Consider the following 18649-nt stretch of genomic DNA (forward strand, 5'->3'; position numbering starts at 1 on the left):
TATTAATTTTTATAACCAAAATAACTCGGAATAACATACATTTTCTTTAAATCACAACAATAAACTATGAATATTCGGGTATATTTATTTATTTCCTTATATTTATTTTAAAATGATTTTCATCAATCCGCTTCTTTTATAATGCGGCTATGTGGTCTTGTGGTATGACACTCGCTTTCGGATCGGAAGGTCCTGGATTCGAGTCTCGCTTGGCGCATAGTTGATTCCTTGGAAAAGGCTCTTTACTCACATTCTCTCATCATACTCAGGTGAAAAATGAGTACCTGGCCGTTAATATCGTTGTTTCTGTCCGAAAAAAAAAATGTAATATCGCCTAACAAGCGTCATGTCCCGTCTTACATGTTAAGTGTTATTGTTGGCCAGGGACCCACTGTAAAGTGCTTTGAGCATGTTTAGTGGATAATGCTCTATATAAAAGCCCAATATATAATGCTTAATGCCCCTTTCTGAACTCCAGGAAAAAGACATTATAAATTTACTTTTTTTTTTTTTCAGTTTAGCAGGTGACTTGAAAATATACTGAGGGTTTATAATAATAATAATAATAATAATAATAATAATAATATAATAATAATAATAATAATAATAATAATAATAATAATAATAATAATAATAATAATAATAAAAATGCGTAATTTCTATGGCGCCCATTTCCACCAAAAGTGCTCGGAAGTGCTTATCCATATATGCACATGAGTTCATATATCATTCAACAAAATCAATAAAATCACTCACAGAAAACTGAAAGGAAATACTCTGTCTTCAATGAGGCTTTATAGGAGGACAGAAAATCACGGTGACTGGTGTCCGCTGAAAGAGCATTCCACACAGAAGGAGCAGAATATGCGAAAGCACGTCGTGAAAAATTCGATTTAGAAATCAAACGGTTTAAGTACAGTTTGTAATATACTGAATTTCGTAAATAGACGGGAAATTGGCAACCTTGTATAACCCGCTTAATAACTGTTCATAGTTGTTCTCTCAAAACGTCGTACCCTGTTTTGGAAGGAAAAAGTTCTGCGCCTCTTTTCTCTGGGATTGTCCCTGTCTCTGTTCTTAAAATCGGATTTTGTTTCCTAATTAAATCCTGCAATACCCGAATCGTATTTGAATATCTGCACAGCACTCACAGCACACTTGTTTTGCACACCAGGGTTGCCAGTTTGGCATTTTAAATGCCAGATTCCAAAAATCTGGCATTTTTGAAAACCGTTTGGCATTAAAAAATTCATTTGGCATTTGGCATTTTCATTTGGCATTTTCTTTTCTTGTATATTATACTTCAAATGACACCTTTACTCTGCACTTGAACCAGATTCAACAGAAAACATCATAAGAAACACGAAACAGTAAGTTTTCGTAATTGTCAATAATCATTTAACTGTTTACGTATTTACCTTTCATGTTAATGTATTTCTTTTTCATTCTTAAGATCCAACCGTGATGTAGTGGTATAGCACTCCACTTAGTAGTCAGTAGGTAAAAAATTACCCCAACAGGAAATTTAGTATAATTCAAAAAAAAAAAAAAAGAAAGGAAAACATGCAAGCCACCAGGATATGATAGTAAATTGTCTATCAAAAGTGAGTAGTTTTCTTAGTGGGGGTGGGAGTCAACAGACTTTGGCATTTTTTTGAGTGTTTTGGCATTTTTTGAGTCTTCCCCTGGCATTTTGTTGAAAAATAATCTGGCAACCCTGTTGCACACATGGGCTGTTTGTTTACCTGTTGACCATATCTTGTTACATTTTCGTTCTTATTTGTTTTCTTATTTCTTGAAACGATCAAATAAATACAGATATTCAGAATGGGGACGAAGCGGAAGAAGGTAAGAAAACATTTTTTTTTTCAATAACAATGCAGGTGCTCTGACTCTGTTGTAACTGTAGTGCTGGGGCTGGGACTTAACTTTCACTTTCACCACCCTTACTAAGGCTCGTCTTCTCTCCTCTCCTCCTTTCTCTGTTCCCCTTCCTTCTCCCTCCGCCATTTGTCCTCCTGTCTCCTTTCTCCTTTTAAACCTTGTAACAGTAACAGGTTGCTGAGGGCGGAGGAGCATACCTCAGTTGAGCAAATCGAAAGATAGAGAGTGATGAGACTGCTGAGACTGAGAGAGAGAGAGAGAGAGAGAGAGAGAGAGAGAGAGAGAGAGAGAGAGAGAGAGAGAGAGAGAGAGAGAGAGAGAGAGAGAGAGAGAGAGAGAGAGAGAAGCAAGCAAGCACCGTCTATCCATCTCCAACTACAACAGTAGGCCAGCTTGAATGTTCGGTCTGCATCTCTACTAACAGTAACAGCTCATTAAAAATCAAAAGTAAGGCACTGTTCTTGTACTGTTGTCTGTAAAAATGCCCCCCTCTCGACTGGTGTAGTATCTAGCTTAGGTCCTGGTTGACCACCAGTTGTAAAATGGGGAGCCCCTCCATACCAATACCGCCACCTTTCTCAGTCTTTATGCAGTTGTTCACCTTGAATTGAAGAAAGAAACAGATTGACCCTGGGCGTTACAACCCTAACAAAATAAAGACCTATTGTAGACGCAGGTCGTGTTATGGAATTACTCTCATGAAAAAATGATTTTTAAAGAATTCTCTGTCTCTAGTAAGTACAGATTTTATGCCTCTAAATCTCAACAGATGACATGTAGCCGTAGCACATTATTGCAAGTAGACTCCGGACAGACCCAGCAAATAGCATCTGTCCTGAGATATTTCCTTAGATGGTACACAGCGTGACAAAATTTTCAGTTCACTTGCAATGATGCTCTCTTCTCTTGTGGAGTGAGCAAGAGGCATAGCGGTTGACTGACGGCGAATGGTTGTGCAACTCGCATCGCGACTGAGGCTTGTTTTTGTCCTGTTGTGGCTTTGGTCCACCAAAGAAACATGGCTCTGGCTTCCCTCTAAGCATCATAATTTTGTAAAATTCATGTATGTTGCCATCAAATGTTGTTCATTGTTTGCAAAAAAGCTTAAAATTAGTTAAACTTACTTGTAGAGAATGAGATAAGTGCTATAGTTTAAATCAAAGATAAACTTTGATTTTAAGAGTAGTATGTGATTATGTTGACAAATATTTATATGTTTTGTTTACTTGTACTTTACAAATCATACATATTATACTCCATCTATCCACAGTATCAGAGAGGAGCTGCTGTAGCTTTTATGTCAAGAACTAAGGCATTAAGAAAGTTGCAACTCAGCCTTCCTGACTTTCGGTGAGAGGAGCTTATGAGTATATTTATTTTTATACTATTTTAAAATATTTTGTTTTGACAAATTGATTATGTTGAAAAATTGTTACATTTCATGTCCAAGTCCAGAAAATAAGGAGATATTTATTGCAATTTATTTTTGAAGTTTTTCAAACGAGAGCGGATTATTATTATATTTTCTTATGGAATGCTTTTTCTCGTCATTAAATAAAAATGATTCATTTTTCGATCTCTATATCCTTATCAGAATGCTATGTATCTTCAAGGGCATCTATCCCGTGGAGCCACCACACCGGAAGAAAGTGAACAAAGGAGGCCACGAAGTGAAGACGTACTACAATCTCAAAGATATTCAGTTTTTGTCCCATGACAATCTCATCCACAAATTCAGAGAAAATAAGGTATTAAAAATTTGACTTTTATATAGTGCAATATCCACAAAACATGCTCAGAGCGCTTTACAAGAGGTCCCGGGCCAACAGCAACATTTAACATGTAGAACGATACATGCTTGTTAGGCGATATTACAATTTTTTCGGACAAAGACAAAGCTGTTAGCGGCCAGGTACTCATTTTACACCCGAGTACGGTGAGAGAATTGAGTAAAGAGCCTTCTCCAAGGACTCAACTATGAACCGAGTGAGGCTCAAACCCAGGACCTTCCGATCCGAAAGCGAGCGTCATCCCACTAGACCACATAGTCGCACAAACGTATAATAATACATAATAAGTGTTTTGGTTATCCAAGGCTCTCAAATATTTTATTTTTATAAAATTACAATTTGTATAAGTACAAGGTGACAATTTTTTTGTTTCATACACGAGTTGTTGCAATGACACGTTTTTGTCTTTTATATCTTTATTGTTTTTTGTTGTAAGAACATTTGTGCTTATTCATTAAAGATAATTAATTTCTTCATTGTTTCTCTATAAGGTGACATTTTTCATACACACCTTCTTTATCTTGCTAGCTGTAAAGTGATGTTCACTGTATTCATTTATTTTTGTGGTCGAAGGAATGTTTCCGTCTCTTATTTGGGTAAAACGAATACGTTTCACTATAAATGTAGTATCATAAACAGATTGTATCTGATTGCACATTCAGTTTACATTCCAATCTCATTCGCTCTAAAATTTAACTAGTTTATTCATCACTTCACCTGATTTTACTACTTGAATATCTTTGATTTTTTTTTTTAAGGTTTACGTACGACGTTTGAAAAAGGCCAGGGCAAAAGGATACACAGAGGATGAAACCATTATCAGAGAGAACAAGCCAGTTTATGTTCTTACCCCCGTCATCAGGGAAAGGTAGATAGAATTTACCAGTGTATGGGATTTAATTCATTTAGTTTGGTTGATGTTATGGACAAGTCGGCTAGGCCACGTTATTCAAAGTCTTGACATTTTTTTTCTTCTTGTGTTTTTCTTTCTTGCTTTGTCTGGCACCTTTCATACACACTTGTTCAGATCTTTATCTTACACTGGTGCCTGCTCCTCAATTTCTTAATTTGATAGTTTTAATCCATACATTTTCATTGAATTAGAGATTAATTTTTTTTTTTTTTTTTGAAAAGGGGTGGGAAGAAATGTGCTGTATGTTTTTCATTTCCTACAATCAGGTTTAGCTCGAAAGGTATCAATGTTTAATCAACTCAACTGACTCTTTGTTGTGAATTCTTCATCCTCAGATACCCATCTTTTATCGATGCCTTGAGAGACTTGGACGATACATTGAATTTGTGTTTCGTCTTTGCCACCTTCCCCAGCTCAGAACAGACACATCAGAAGTTGATACAACTGTGTCAAAAAAGAACAGGTGAGCAATGCTTGTCGAATATGATCATTTATTGAATTTTGTCTCTAGATCTTGTATCGTTTTATCTTATTCTAGGATAATCTACAGCTTAGAGTTGTCTGTGTAATGAGCCTGAGCTTCATTTCATATTGATAGCGTGAAAAATGTATGAAGAGTACAGTACAGAGGGGATGGAAGACCCACACAGATGTCCACGAATTATTTTAGGATTTATGATTGCCCCCCCCCCCCTTCCAAGTGATCTCAGGGTCTGAGCTTTCTGTCTCTAAATAGTACGACCATAACTCTTTAATGGTGTTGTATGAAGTTGTAGTTTTGTTCTAGTGATATATCATAATATTAATGTATAGAAAATCTCAACATAACTCTAGTTGCCTGTCTATGAATATTATTCGTCAGATTTAATTTCTTTTTTAAGATTTTCACAAAATGTCTCTTTAATTAATTTATTCCAAATTTATTCTTTTTAGTTGAATTTCAACACTATATCATGGCCACTAAAGCATTGCGAAAGGTAAGTGTTTGGATTTTTTTTTTAATAGCATATTTGAGTTTATGTGGATCAGAATTAAGGATGAGAATAAAGGATGCAGCAAGATTATCAATGTGGTAGACATACCTGCCGAATCTTATGAAATTTTCGTAATTTTACTAATTTTAGACAAATTTCATGGCCAATTACGAAGATACAAAATTGTATGGAAAATTACGAATGTTTAATTCTCAGTAATACTTAAATAATATTCTTAATAATGATAACAATAATAATAGTGATAATAATTATAAAAAGAAGAACTACAACTACTATTACTACTACTACTACTGTTAGCACTTTTGAAATTAAAATAAATGATTTTTAGATAGAAAATGTCAATATAGTTTTTAAAAAGCAACAAAAAAAAAAAACAACCCGGCCCACTAAAACATAGTGTCGAGGTGGTTTTTTTTATAATGTAGGATACTCTACCAGTCTTTAAAACTGACAATATATGAAGCTGGGGTGAATTATATGTGAAAATGATTTGCATTCTATTTTCCAGGTATTCGTCTCCATCAAGGGTATCTATTACCAGGCAGATGTCAAGGGGGAGACGATAACTTGGGTCACCAGTCACAAAAGAGGATATGATGTAAGTATTGTACAACCACTGATGAGGACAAACCTGTCGCCACTTCAATGGGTCCAGTCATCGAGGATTGCACGACATCCAAATTGTCGTCCTTCAGTTCTGTCTCACCACTAAACAACATAGGAAATACAGGGAGGCAGAACTGATATTAAAACTGAACACCCTTTCACCTCACAGCATGAACTCGAGACTGGACCTCATTTAAATATTATACTACCTTCGTCTCTTGCACCACCACCACCCCCGACTCCCCCTGCCATCCATCGTCTTTTCCTTTTATTACAAATCAGTATCATTGCTACTATGACTACTGCTACTACTACTACTAAAAGTACTACTGTTGCTTCTGCCACTAATGATTATACTTATACCTACATCCCTTTTTTTTTTTGGTGTTTATTTCCAATTCCATTGTATTCATTTTCCAACAAAAGTCTATACGTTTTTATATTTCACTTTCTAATGTGCATTACACAGTTCCTCTCTGCCTCCCCAATTTTCACTTAATTGCACATCCTTTGGAAATATCTATTGTTCTATTTTAATTCGTGCTTCCTTACAAAGGAGCATACTATTTCCTGCCCATCAATGTTTTGTTTATTCATATTAACAACGTACTACCACATCATCTCATTCATCTGTGGTGTTTCATTCATCCTGTTTGTTGTTAAAGGGGAAACAAACCCGAAACGTCCATTCTATCTGTTTTAGTAATTAAATTGATTGTTATTTATTTCTTCGAGCTTCGAGCAGCAGCATTTACAATGCAACCGCAGGCTTACCTTACAATATCAGTTGTAGGTTACCTGTTAATTTAAAGGAAAGGGGAATACAAGTGAAACAGGCTCCAAAGTTGGATACAATAACATTTGAGTGCAATTTAAAGCATTAAGGACGATTGCCAGGCTCAGTTGGTAGAGAACTCGCTTCACACGCAAATGGACTTAGATCGATCCTGGGTGCCGTCGAGATTTTTTTACTGACTGTAGCTGGGTCTCTTAGATCTGGTGGAAAGAAATTTGCGGTATGTTAGCGTCCTAACCAATGGGTAGCAAGCAATTGCTGTTGTTCGTTTCCCACTATAGAAATTGGGATAAACTCAGCTCCATGAGTCTAATGGCTTGGAAGGACTACTTTTTCGAGTAGTCCTGGGTATCAACGTGTTTTTATGTCATAACTGACCGATTCCGATTTTTGAACCGACCAATTCGGATTTTTGAACCATTGTAAATTGATAAAGATGGTTTTGCATTATTTATTACAAGTGGACTGTGTGTGTGTTAAATTCAGCTGTACGTCATCTTGTGTTGAGCATGTTAAGATTTTGCTCTCTTCTCTCTCCAGCATAATTCAGGGGAATAACGTTATGTCTTCTATTCTTCAGCATCCAAGACGAGTTGATTTCAAAGTGATGAAGACGTTTGCTGAGTATTACAGTATACTACTTGGTCATATAAACATCAAGCTTTTCAGTGATGCAGGCTATGTGTATCCACCACAGGTAAAGATGGTTTAGAAAGTCATAATGCAGTGCAAACTCTGGATAATGACAACCCCTGGACATTGATCTCGGGTCCAGATTTTTTTGCTATATGTTAGTAGTAATAAAAACCCCAAAATAACGACGAACATTTTAGTAAAAAGCCTGTTTAGCGACATCCTTTTAACAATAATCTAATCGGCAGTTGATACCGATGCTTGTTACCCGACCATCGTCAACTCATACTCTTAATCCCCTCCATGAGAATGCTTTGTTACCGACCAATCAGAACACATGCTTACTAAACTGCATGGAATCAGTGCTGGTTCATATGGAACCACAGCAAAAAAAAAAAAAATAAAGAAGTTTGGTGGGTGAAACTCCCAAGGGTCCATTAACCTTCCTGGTTAGCTACCTGTCTGAGGTCAGTGGAGGTTAACTAATGTCAGGCAATGTCGTGTCCGGTGGGGGCAATTATGGATAGTTATGGTCTTACAATGGTAATAGTTATATATTCTATACTCTACATGAAAAACAAAATTAAGAGTGCTTCCAGATTTTCTTGTATTCTTTTCTTTTTTTTTTTTTTTTTCTTATCTCTTTAGGATAACAGCAATTTTATACCTATTTTAATTGAAAGAGTCAATAGATTTATTTTATGGCTTATCCATGCAATCTTGGACTAAGACCGTTTCTTTTAATTAATTTTTTTATTTTTTCTATTATACAGTTAGCAGAAGAACCCGTGAAAACAGACTCAGACATGTTCTCGGAAGATGACAGGGTCACTGGTGTGAGTTCACAATTGTTTTGGCTTTCTTTTTATGTTCATCATCATCAAACTAAACCAAATATTTACATTTCGTTTACATTCCTTTGCTATCAAAAACTGAAAGAATTTGTAAAACTACCACTAAAATTGATTGCTGTCCTTTCTTTATTAACAACCTTTTTAAATTCCACTATGCAATAATATAATAAGTAATAAATCACTGTACACAAAATGAGAAGAACCTCGGCTATCGATTGAAATTTTGGAAACGAGATGGAGACCATTTGTACACATTTTAAGGAGAGACCGAGATATTCTAGATAGTAAGGCAATGGCGTTATTCTTTACACCAAGCGGACTTCACAAACACAGAGGCGGACCCACAACAAGCATATTATTCACTACGTTAAATAAAAACATCAAGCGCCTCAATGCACACAGGAACTGAGATGCAAAAGGGATTTAGAACACCTGAGATCCATCGCAGCATACTGTCATCAGTGGGAAGAACTCACTCAACAAATCAGAGAAGCTGCCAAAGGGTCCCAGTCTGATGATTAGGGGGCGATCGGCATGCAGTAATATGTACAATGTATATTAACAACTGGAATAACAAAAAAAATTTGGTTTATAAATATTGAAGGTCTTTTAATAGTTTTTCTGGCTTGCTCTATTCATTGACCAATCCATCCTTTTGTTTGTTTGTTTTTGTTGTTGTTTTTTTCCCCCTCTTTTTGATTCAACATAGGTGAGGCTACTTACCTGTTTCAATGTTTAGAACTATTTAGTTTTTCTGGAGATGTCCTTCACCTTTTGTTCTCTGGTTCATTCGACCATTCATACATTACAGTATTTGGCAACGTTGGCTTTACCCATCAAGAGATCTGGCCAAGTAGCTGAAGTTGAGGATGAAATGGAAGAGGATGACCCTGAAGTTGAGGAAATGAATGCAGTTTCTGTGAGTAGATTTTATTGTTATAGCCTCTAGTCTATCTTTTTATCTGCTTAGTTAGTTACCTTTGTCTTCATTCACACTGGGATTTTTGCAAGACATCTAAGAGTGTGTGGAAATCCTTTTTTTATTTTTTTATTTTTTTTTTACACTAACTATAGTGATAGACGAACCTTAATATAAGAGGGGGGGGGGGGGGGGGGGGGGGGGGGGGGGGGGGGGAATGAATTAATTTTAAAATGTGTGCACTGAATTCTAATAAAATGAAATTACAACAAAGATTGGTCAGTTTTAAAAACAAGTGGATTTTGTATGTGGCGTTATAAAAGGGTTTTGACAAAGTTACTAGACCCTGTTGTTTTGAATATATGAGGTTTTTTTTATTGAAAGATGATTTTAAGACTGTACAGTTTAATGTGAGTCTATGACAATGTGTGCTGAAGGAAACGAGGCTTTTGACTTTTTACAAAACATGAGAAAAAGGGGGCATACAAGTTTTGAAAAATTACAGGATAGCTTTCTTGTCCTTAAAATATCCAAGGGAGTGACAGGGAATTGGGGGGTTGGGGCAGAGTACAGTCAAAATGTTGCATTTGCTCAAACATGAGACTATAGCTATAGACAAGATTGCAATAGAGAATAAAAAATTTCACGGCGGCGATGGGGGTTCGCACCTGCGACCTTACTGGTACGACAACTCCGTATGGCCAGGAAGAGCGTGACTCCACCGTATGAGCTCATACAGTGGAGTCACGCTCTCCCCGACCAGGTGGAGTTGTACCAGTAAGGTCACGGGTTCAAACATAAATAATGTCCTTTTACTGGAGTTCAGCACTCAGAAATGGGTCGTTTCTGTGTTTACATAAAAGTTGAGTAAACTTTTGCTTCCTGAATTGGCAACCCTGTAGAAACTTTTCCCTTGCATATCTTGTTTTGATGTATATTTATTTTTTTTTCATTCATTTTTCTAGGCGGATGACCCCGATTCCATTGAGAAATCAAAGCTCGAGGCCCAGAGTGTAAAGAAATTACAAAGCCTTTTCAAAGGGATGAAGTTTTTCCTGAATAGGGAAGTCCCACTAGAGGATTTGACATTTGTCATCAGGTAAAGATAGGGAGGGGGATATTTAATTTAACCTTTTTCTAGCTGTCTAGTTTTCACCAATTCAAAGCAATTTTGTTTTTTTAAGCTGAATTAATGACGAAGCTGGTTTCATAAGCCTTGCCCCATCCACCCCAATAATTTATCAAAGAGCCCATGCTAGTTTCATGTCAGGTGAGCATCCGTTGGTAAAGATATCAAGCTATGTGCAATTCAAGAATATATGCGACTAGCTCCATAAAAGCCTGTTTTAAAGAAGAGACATATTATATTAGCTGTATTTTGGTTACCCTACGCATAGATGTATGTATGTTGTTTTAGTTTTAGGGTCAATACTATGTATGTCAATATTTGTTTTCAGGTGTTGCGGTGGCCAAGTTTCATGGGACAGCACAGTGGGTGCAGGGTCTACATACCAAGAGTCAGACCAGTCCATCACTCATCACATCATAGACAGGCCTTCAATTACGGATCAGAAAATAACTAGGTGAGTGTAAGATAAAACCGTTCTAGCGTCAGACTAGATGTTTTTTTCTGGTTTTATCCCTTGTTGACTATGGATCTTCAATTTAGACAAAGGACAATAACATTCAAACAAATATGGTTTGTTTAAAAAAGTCCAACGATGTTAAGGTATTGTGGAATTGCTATCTAAACAGATTTTTTGCCAAAGTTACCGTATTCTGTTTTATTTTTTTTTCTCCTTTTAAGTTCACATTTTTAAAACAATTTCTTTTGGGAAAGTTATTGACATCATAAACACTTTGTGGGTTAAAAATATTGTTTGTATGATTATTTTTTAAGTTCAAATTTCTTTCTTTTTTTTTTTTTCTTTGTGTGCGTGACCAGGACATACCTCCAACCCCAGTGGGTGTTTGACTGTGTTAATGCCAGGGCCATCTTGCCTGCCAAAGACTATTTTCCCGGCGTCCCGCCACCTCCTCACCTCTCACCATTTGTAGAAGAGAAGGAGGGTGATTACGTACCGGATGACAAGGTCAAGTTCTTGAAGAGGAGCAAAGGGGAGCTGGTAGAAGGGGATGATGAGGAAGAGGAGGGAGGTGATGATGACGACAGTGATGATGATGATGAGGTGAGGGAGGGAGAGGAGGGCAGTAGCAGCGATGAGGAGGATGCTGAAGATAAAAACGAAGATGAGGAAGTGAGTGACAATGAGGATGAGGAGGCGGAAGAAGGTAAGGTTTGTTTATTGTTTAATTATATTTCTTTTCAATGGAAAGGGTTGGTTGGAAGGAGTTTTTGGTTTCTTTTTTTTTTTTTTTTTAGTTGATTGTTTTTGGGTTGTTTTTAAAAAATTAATTTTTGTTTTTTCCATATGTTTTGCTTTGGTGTATTGCATTATTAGATGAGATAATGTGTTTACCTAGATATAACAAATTTGGTTATTTCCCTTTAGGGCAATATGCCTTTATCTCATAACTTCTGAATAGCTGCCTGTTTTGATTTTTGTTTTTTGGTTTTTTTTTTGTTGTTGTTGCAAATTCATATTTATTGTTGACAAGCAAGCAAGTGCAAAAAAAAAATCTGCATTGAGTGTTGACTCAAAGCTCCCAAAAAAGACGCAAGTTTATTGCTCTATTTGAGACTCGCTATTCACATAAAATGAGATGCCTAGTATGAAATCAAAATGGCAGTTTTCATTTAATTCGATGTACTAGTAGGAAATCATGTTCCAGCAAACATTTTAAGTTAGGAATAGTTTTATTGTTAGAAAAATATATCGAAAGAATTGATCGATAAAAGGGTCATAGTTTATGGCCCAATCCTTCAAAGTGAAGACAGCGTTAAAATTCAGCTAGCGAAATGATATCTGATGCTGAACGAATACATTGGCTAAAGGATCAATATGGTATATTATACAATACTGTCAAATCAGGTTCAAATTTATTGTTGTTTTTAAAAAAATTTTAATGGCTAGCAGACAGACAAAGTTTTGCAAGTGCAGCCACACCTCTGTCTTAAGCATTTGTATTTTAACCCCCCCCCCCCCACCTGGAATGGAAGATGGGGGGGGGGGGAACAACACTTTTTAGGTTGTATTATTTATAAGACTGTACAGAGAAGGCTCTTGTCATATTTAATGTGGGTGTGGCTGTTGATATTATGAATTATCACAGACAAAGAGAATATTGATGTGGACTGATGTGGGTATCTTGTTGGACTGATGTGGGTGTCTTGATTGTTTACATTAGTACAAAAGCCATCCCATATTCTGTGGAAATTTCCTGTCAGGTGATGACGATGATGATGTACCTCAACCCCCAAGCAAGAAAAGGAGAAAGACGGAGGAGGAGAAAAAAGAGGATGGAAACACAGAAAAGAAGGTAAATTCTCTCTCTCTCTCTCTCTCTCTCTCTCTCTCTCTCTCTCTCTCTCTTCTCTCTCTCCTCTCTTCTCTCTCCTCTCTCTCTCTCTCTCTCTCTCTCTCTTTCTCTCTTTCTCTCTCTCTTCTCTCTCTCTTTCTTTCTTTTTTTTTTCAGTTCTATCATAAGGCCAAATAGCAGGATTTTAAAATTGTCTTGTGGAAAGGATTGTTCCATAAAAAATTTACAAAAAGTTTTGTCTATGTATATGTGCTAGAAGTAGTAATGTTGTACATAATATAATGTATTTGTGGTATAAATGTTATTTTTAAATTTGGTTGAGTTTCACTAATGGACCTATGCAATGTCCTTTTCATTCTTTTTTTTTTTTCACAATTGCCATTTTCATCACTCTTAAAAAGAATGCGCCCATTGGATTAACATATAAGATTATCAGAAGTGGTGGCCTTGGTATTTTTTAGGACCGAATATAAATAATAATAACAATAATAATAATAATGGACTCTTATAGAGCGCACAGTATCCTCAACAATGAGGCTCATGGCATTTTAAATTACATCAACACAAAAACAATATAGAGTGAACATGACTTCAAAAAAGAAATGTTTTCAAGGATTTCTTGAAAATAGACAATGATTTGGATTTTTGGGTGCTCTGTGGAATGGTGTTCCATACAGATGGATCGAAATGAGAAAAAGACCTTGTTCTCGCCTTTGTGTGGATGCCTACAATAATGCATCAAACAAATGTCTGATGTCAAGAGGAATCATCCAGAATGTCTGGGTGATCAGTAATAAGGAGTGTCTCAAGTGGAGCTCGAACATGGGTCCTCCCAGGTCAGTGTGCAATGCCTTAACCATTCAGTCACATCCCCCTTGTCCCCTCCATAAGACTTAAGTCTAAAACAAATATTTTGTTACAATGATTTTTAATGTCTTGGTTTCTACTGTTTTACAGATTCCTTACATGGCAGTCAAGGCAGGAACTGTGAAGAAAGTCAACAAGCAAAAACTTATGGATGACGAAGCAAGAGAGGAGAAGAAGCTAGCAGAAATGATGATTCCCAAGAAACACCGGCGACTTTACAACAAGATTATGTATTCCCGTAAGAAGCTGTCACAGGAAGCCAGAAAACTGCAAGAGAAGAAAGACAAACTCACAAAGGAGAAAAAGTCCAAGAAAAAATCTAAAAAAGTGGACGAGTGAATTTGTGTAGGATTCTATTTATCACCTGTTGTTTTATATGCAATGAGTAAGGACGAGTCTGAATGGAGGGAAGTTTTAAATTAAGAAAAAGCAAATAAAAATTGAAAAATTATTTGGTCTTGTTGTTTTTAACTTGTTCGATGTTGTCATTTTTGAACTCCTTAAAATCAAACTGCGAAGTCTCTTAAAGATTTTCAAGGGTTCTGGGTTAGTTTTTAGTAAAATGGAATGATTATTTTTAAAAATGAAAAGCCAGTTTTGTTATAAACTTCTCATCTTAGTCACATTTTGAGATTTTAAAATGCATTTTTTTTTTCATTTTGAGATGACGGTCGTGGGTGGAAATTCTTCTTAGGGCTGGAAACCATTTGAGTCGATGGGGTTTTCATTGGTCCACATCCTGCTATCTCTTCCATCCTCTAGATCATTCATCCTTTCTATGTGGCTTTGCAGCTTTTTTTTAGACTGGGACCATTTAGTCTGCTTGTAGTATTTTTTCAGAAAAAGAAGCAGTGGGAGATTTTATTTTTTTTTTTTTTCATTGTAAATAATTTCTCCAACGCATAATATAGTTATGCCAATGTTAATGTTAGGTTTTTAATCATAATCTGTGTGCGACTATGTGGTCTAGTAATATGACACTCACTTTTGGAACGGAAGGTCCTGGGTTGGATCCTTGGAAAAGGCTTTTTACTCACATTCTCTCACCGTACCCAGGTGTAAAATGAATACCTGGTCATTAACAGCGAAATTGTAATATCATCTAACTGTTGCTGTTAGCCAGGACCCTTTGTAAAGCGCTTTGAGCACGTTTAGTGGATATTGCGTTGTATAAAAGCTCAATTTAATTATAACCATCTGAATGTACCTTTTTGACAGAGATCTGTATTGGTGACTGTGGGATATATTGTTCTCTATTTATGATCCTTGTTCTGGGTGGGGATCCTGACCTCCCATACTGGACAGGGAGGTACATACTGTGTTTTCTACCCCCCTATATCTGTTTTCCAATTGCTTTCTGCCTTTGTCTTGGAATGAGATTAGTTTTGTCCTAGCTCTGGCTGAGAGGGAAACAGTCAAATGTATAGTTAGTTTTGAGAGATGATATTTTTTTCCTTGTAAATCATCTCTCTGTTATGCACTGTATTATGTTTTATTTACATATTATTATATGTGATTTGGTAATATTTGAGTTTATTCCTCTTAGTGGGGACCTCTTCTTGTGTCTGAATGAGACTTTTAGGTGATCTCAAATTAAGTACTTTGATAGTGTGCTCTTTGAATCTACACCTGTTTCTTATTTGAACCGATTCCCCTTTGTCTTACCTTTTCTTGGGTGCTTTAATTGTAATTCTAGAACTGTTTACTATCCCATTTTCTTCCTTTTTACTGGCGCTGATATGACTTTAATGTGTTGCAAGCTCCGTAAACCCTTTAAACAAACAGCATGATCCTTTTTGAACTAGTCACATTTTTCTTATATTCTTGTTTTTACTGGATGGGGGTCATCTGACCTCCCATAGTGGGTGGAGAGGTCACTTTTGCTTTGTCGTCTTTATCTATTTTACCTTTCCATTTTGCTCTCTGATTTTGCTCTAGATTGAGATTGCTTGGTTTCTTTTCTGGCCCTGACGGGGATCCTTAGCTGAAAGGGAGGCAGTCTTTTTTCTTATTTTTTTTTGATTGATGATATTTTTAGGTATAACGGTGATTTTTTATTTTTTTAATGATTGCCAAAAGGGAGCTTAGTAGGACAATTAATTGCACTCTTTCCCCCTTACCCATTCCATTACCTAACACATCTGAGGTAGTTTTGACAGCTGACCAGAAGACTGTCTTTATATGTTAGGTGACAAATGTGGTGGTCATTTTGATACAGAATTATCTGTTGTTAAGAAATTCCTATTTTCTGACCTTATGATTCCATTTTTGGAATGTGAAGGATTGGCAGGTCTGAATCTTCCGTTCCCTAATAGGATTCAATAGTCTGACGTCACGTCCGCCCAGCAACGAGCAGCTTGGTTCTAAACAAAGAAAATCTGTACTTTTTATTCTTCATGCTGGCTAGAACTTTTTCACATGTCATATGATCAGAATGTATAAAAGTGAACGCCATTATCTCCATCACCGCCCTAATTAAATATTTCTACTACGAGCATAAAAGTGTATCCAGAGGAGAAAAACATAAATCTGATCATATTTTGACTTTTTTTTTATACATTCTGATCACTGACATGTTAAAAAGTTCTAGCCAGCATGAAAAATAAAAAGTACCGATTTTCCTTGTTTAGATCCAAGCTGCTGGTTGCTGGGCGGACGTGACTATTATAGCTTTTAACAGCCATGTAGGTACCTCATTTCATAGAATCTGAGTATAGGGAAGAAAGAGCCATTTTCAATGACTCAATCTTTCACGGCCCAGCGGGTGGTTGGATGGGAGCATCACCCTTGAATCATATACCTATGATGTTCGCATGGGTGTACGATCCGATAGTGATGTCGTTTCTTCTTCTCTTTACTAGCCTATCCTGCTTCTTTGGTTTGTGATTGTATTTTTGACAGGGGATATTTTTTTTCCTGTAAATCCTCTGCCTGTTTGTTCTTGGTTATTTATAATTTAGCTTATGATATCTTTAGGTTATGATTTTGATTGACATTTGTACTATTTTTGTTAGATTGCTTGTTTTTTTGTTTCAGCGGTCTCTCATATAACCTCAATTGTGTTGGAAGAGACCTAAAGCAACAAACAAACAAACAAAAAATTTCACGGCCCAAATTGGTACTTGAACCAGGAACCTATGGGTCACAAGGCGAGTGTCATGCCCCGAAACCAGTAATTCTTTCTAAACGATGCTTGTGGAGAGTTCATTATTTCAGCCGAGGCATTAATTTACTTCTGGTGAGTATTGACAAAGCCTTTTAACTTGGTTCCATTGGCTCGTTTGTGGAGCACTGGCCTCAAGTAATAGCAGAGGAATCAGTACCGTTCACTGGTCATGGGTCAGTCTAGATTTTTTCTTTACCTCATTATTATTATTATTATTATTATTATTATTATTATTATTATTATTATTATTATTATTATTATTATCATCATCATCATTTTTATTACCATTAATTATTTTTGTTGGTGGGACTCGAGATAAAATTCAAGCTATTGGTCTGTCACAAGGTTGGTTGAATCAGTCATAGCTTACTTACTCTACGCATTCAGATGTCGTCACCTCCCATTCCCCATCCTGTCTAAATGCCCAATTAACTTAATCATGAAAAGATGAAAGGTAAACTCTATGTGTACAATGTAAAGTGTACTTTGATGGAATTTCCTATTCACACTCCACGCTGTGGCGTTTGACGATTGAAATACCTACAGGTACAAACAAAATGTTGCCAGGTGCTGGAGCTGACCAATATTGGATTCAATAGTCTGATGTCACGGCGGCCATCGTGGTTCTAAACAAAGAAAATCGGTACTTTTTATTCTTCCTGCTGGCTAGAACTTTTCATATGTCTTGTGATCAGAATGTGTAAAAGTCAAAACATGATCAGATTTATGTTTTTTTTCCCTCTAGATACGCTTCTTTTATGCTCGTCGGAGAAATATTTCATAAGTGCGTCCGACATTGTTCCGATAGTTTAGAGCCAGTTACTAAGTTACCATGCGTCATTACGAGGGATGTGACGTTACGACTGTTGAAGCGTATTTATATATTATATGTATAGATAGTATGCGCTTGGCTGAGAAGCTCACAACATTGCCATCCGGAAGTATAACGGACCAACACACAAAACGATGTGCAATCTTGAACGTTTATATAGTCGGGTTAAATTAGTTTAGTGAGAATTAATCATAAACGCGGATGGCAAAAAGCAATAACAAAGACTTCATACTATCTATATTATATGTTTTTAAAAAATATGTTCCCAGTGCCATTATTGCGGAGGGGGGGGGGGGCGAATAGTTCAGATGGTAAAGCACTCGCCTCGCAAGTATAATGAATACCATATAATATCCACCCAGCAGTTATTATGATGCTGAGTGTGTCAGATCAGTCGAGAAGCGCTTTGCGAATGACAAGCGTCCTATCCAAAGGGGAATGCGCAATCTCTTTTGTCTATAGAAACAGCGATAAACTCCGGGTACACAGGTCTTGTCTCTGAAGGATATCTCATTCGTCTGCAGTGTTTCTTTCATCCTGTTTTGTTGATAAAGGGGAAACCCGAAATGTCCTCAGTATGTGTCTTCGTCTAATAAATTGAAGCTAGCATACTAATTCAATATTTATCGTTATTCTTTTTCCTTCAAGCTTCAAGAAGCAACCTTTTCATTTGTTTCCCCACCCATCAGCGATTGAGTAGCTGGACTGGGTCTGTTTGATCTGGTGTAAAAGACTTTACGATAGACCAGCATCCTATCCAAATCATAACAAGCAATATCTTTTATTCGTTCTTTGGAGCTGCCAAAAACAGTCATAAACTCCAGCTCCACGGGCCTTATGTCTTGGAAAGACGGATTTCATGTTCCTTTTTTTATCTGATCTAAGTTTGAAATTGAAAGGGGAAAAAACATAGACGTCTAGTTTAATTTTTCTTCATGATAACTTAATCTTTA

General features: G+C 36.5%; 1 protein-coding gene across 1 annotated transcript; it reads left to right on the forward strand.

Annotated features, from left to right (window-relative positions):
* The first annotated feature begins 1145 nt into the window (after window positions 1-1145).
* LOC144967482 (pescadillo homolog) lies at window positions 1146-14149 on the forward strand. Its single transcript, XM_078904789.1, has 16 exons — window positions 1146-1163; window positions 1721-1848; window positions 3155-3234; window positions 3479-3632; window positions 4433-4542; window positions 4923-5050; window positions 5521-5564; window positions 6091-6180; window positions 7565-7681; window positions 8391-8453; window positions 9283-9390; window positions 10356-10489; window positions 10848-10973; window positions 11336-11682; window positions 12740-12831; window positions 13789-14149. The coding sequence occupies exons 2-16, from the start codon at window positions 1828-1830 to the stop codon at window positions 14035-14037; spliced, it is 1863 nt and encodes a 620-aa protein (XP_078760915.1). The 5' UTR covers window positions 1146-1163; window positions 1721-1827; the 3' UTR covers window positions 14038-14149.
* The last annotated feature ends 4500 nt before the right edge of the window (window positions 14150-18649 follow it).

This window comes from Berghia stephanieae, chromosome 3 (genome assembly GCF_034508935.2).
Source record: "Berghia stephanieae isolate SIO BIC M18660-M18661 chromosome 3, UCSD_Bste_1.3, whole genome shotgun sequence".
Lineage (NCBI taxonomy): Eukaryota > Metazoa > Mollusca > Gastropoda > Nudibranchia > Aeolidiidae > Berghia > Berghia stephanieae.

Bases quoted from the DNA above. Each gene is read 5' to 3' on its own strand.
- LOC144967482 (XM_078904789.1), top strand. From the start codon at position 1,828: ATGGGGACGAAGCGGAAGAAG. The intron at 3,633-4,432 runs GTATTAAAAATT...TTTTTTTTTAAG, and splicing joins ACAAATTCAGAGAAAATAAG to GTTTACGTACGACGTTTGAA. The intron at 10,490-10,847 runs GTAAAGATAGGG...ATTTGTTTTCAG, and splicing joins GATTTGACATTTGTCATCAG to GTGTTGCGGTGGCCAAGTTT.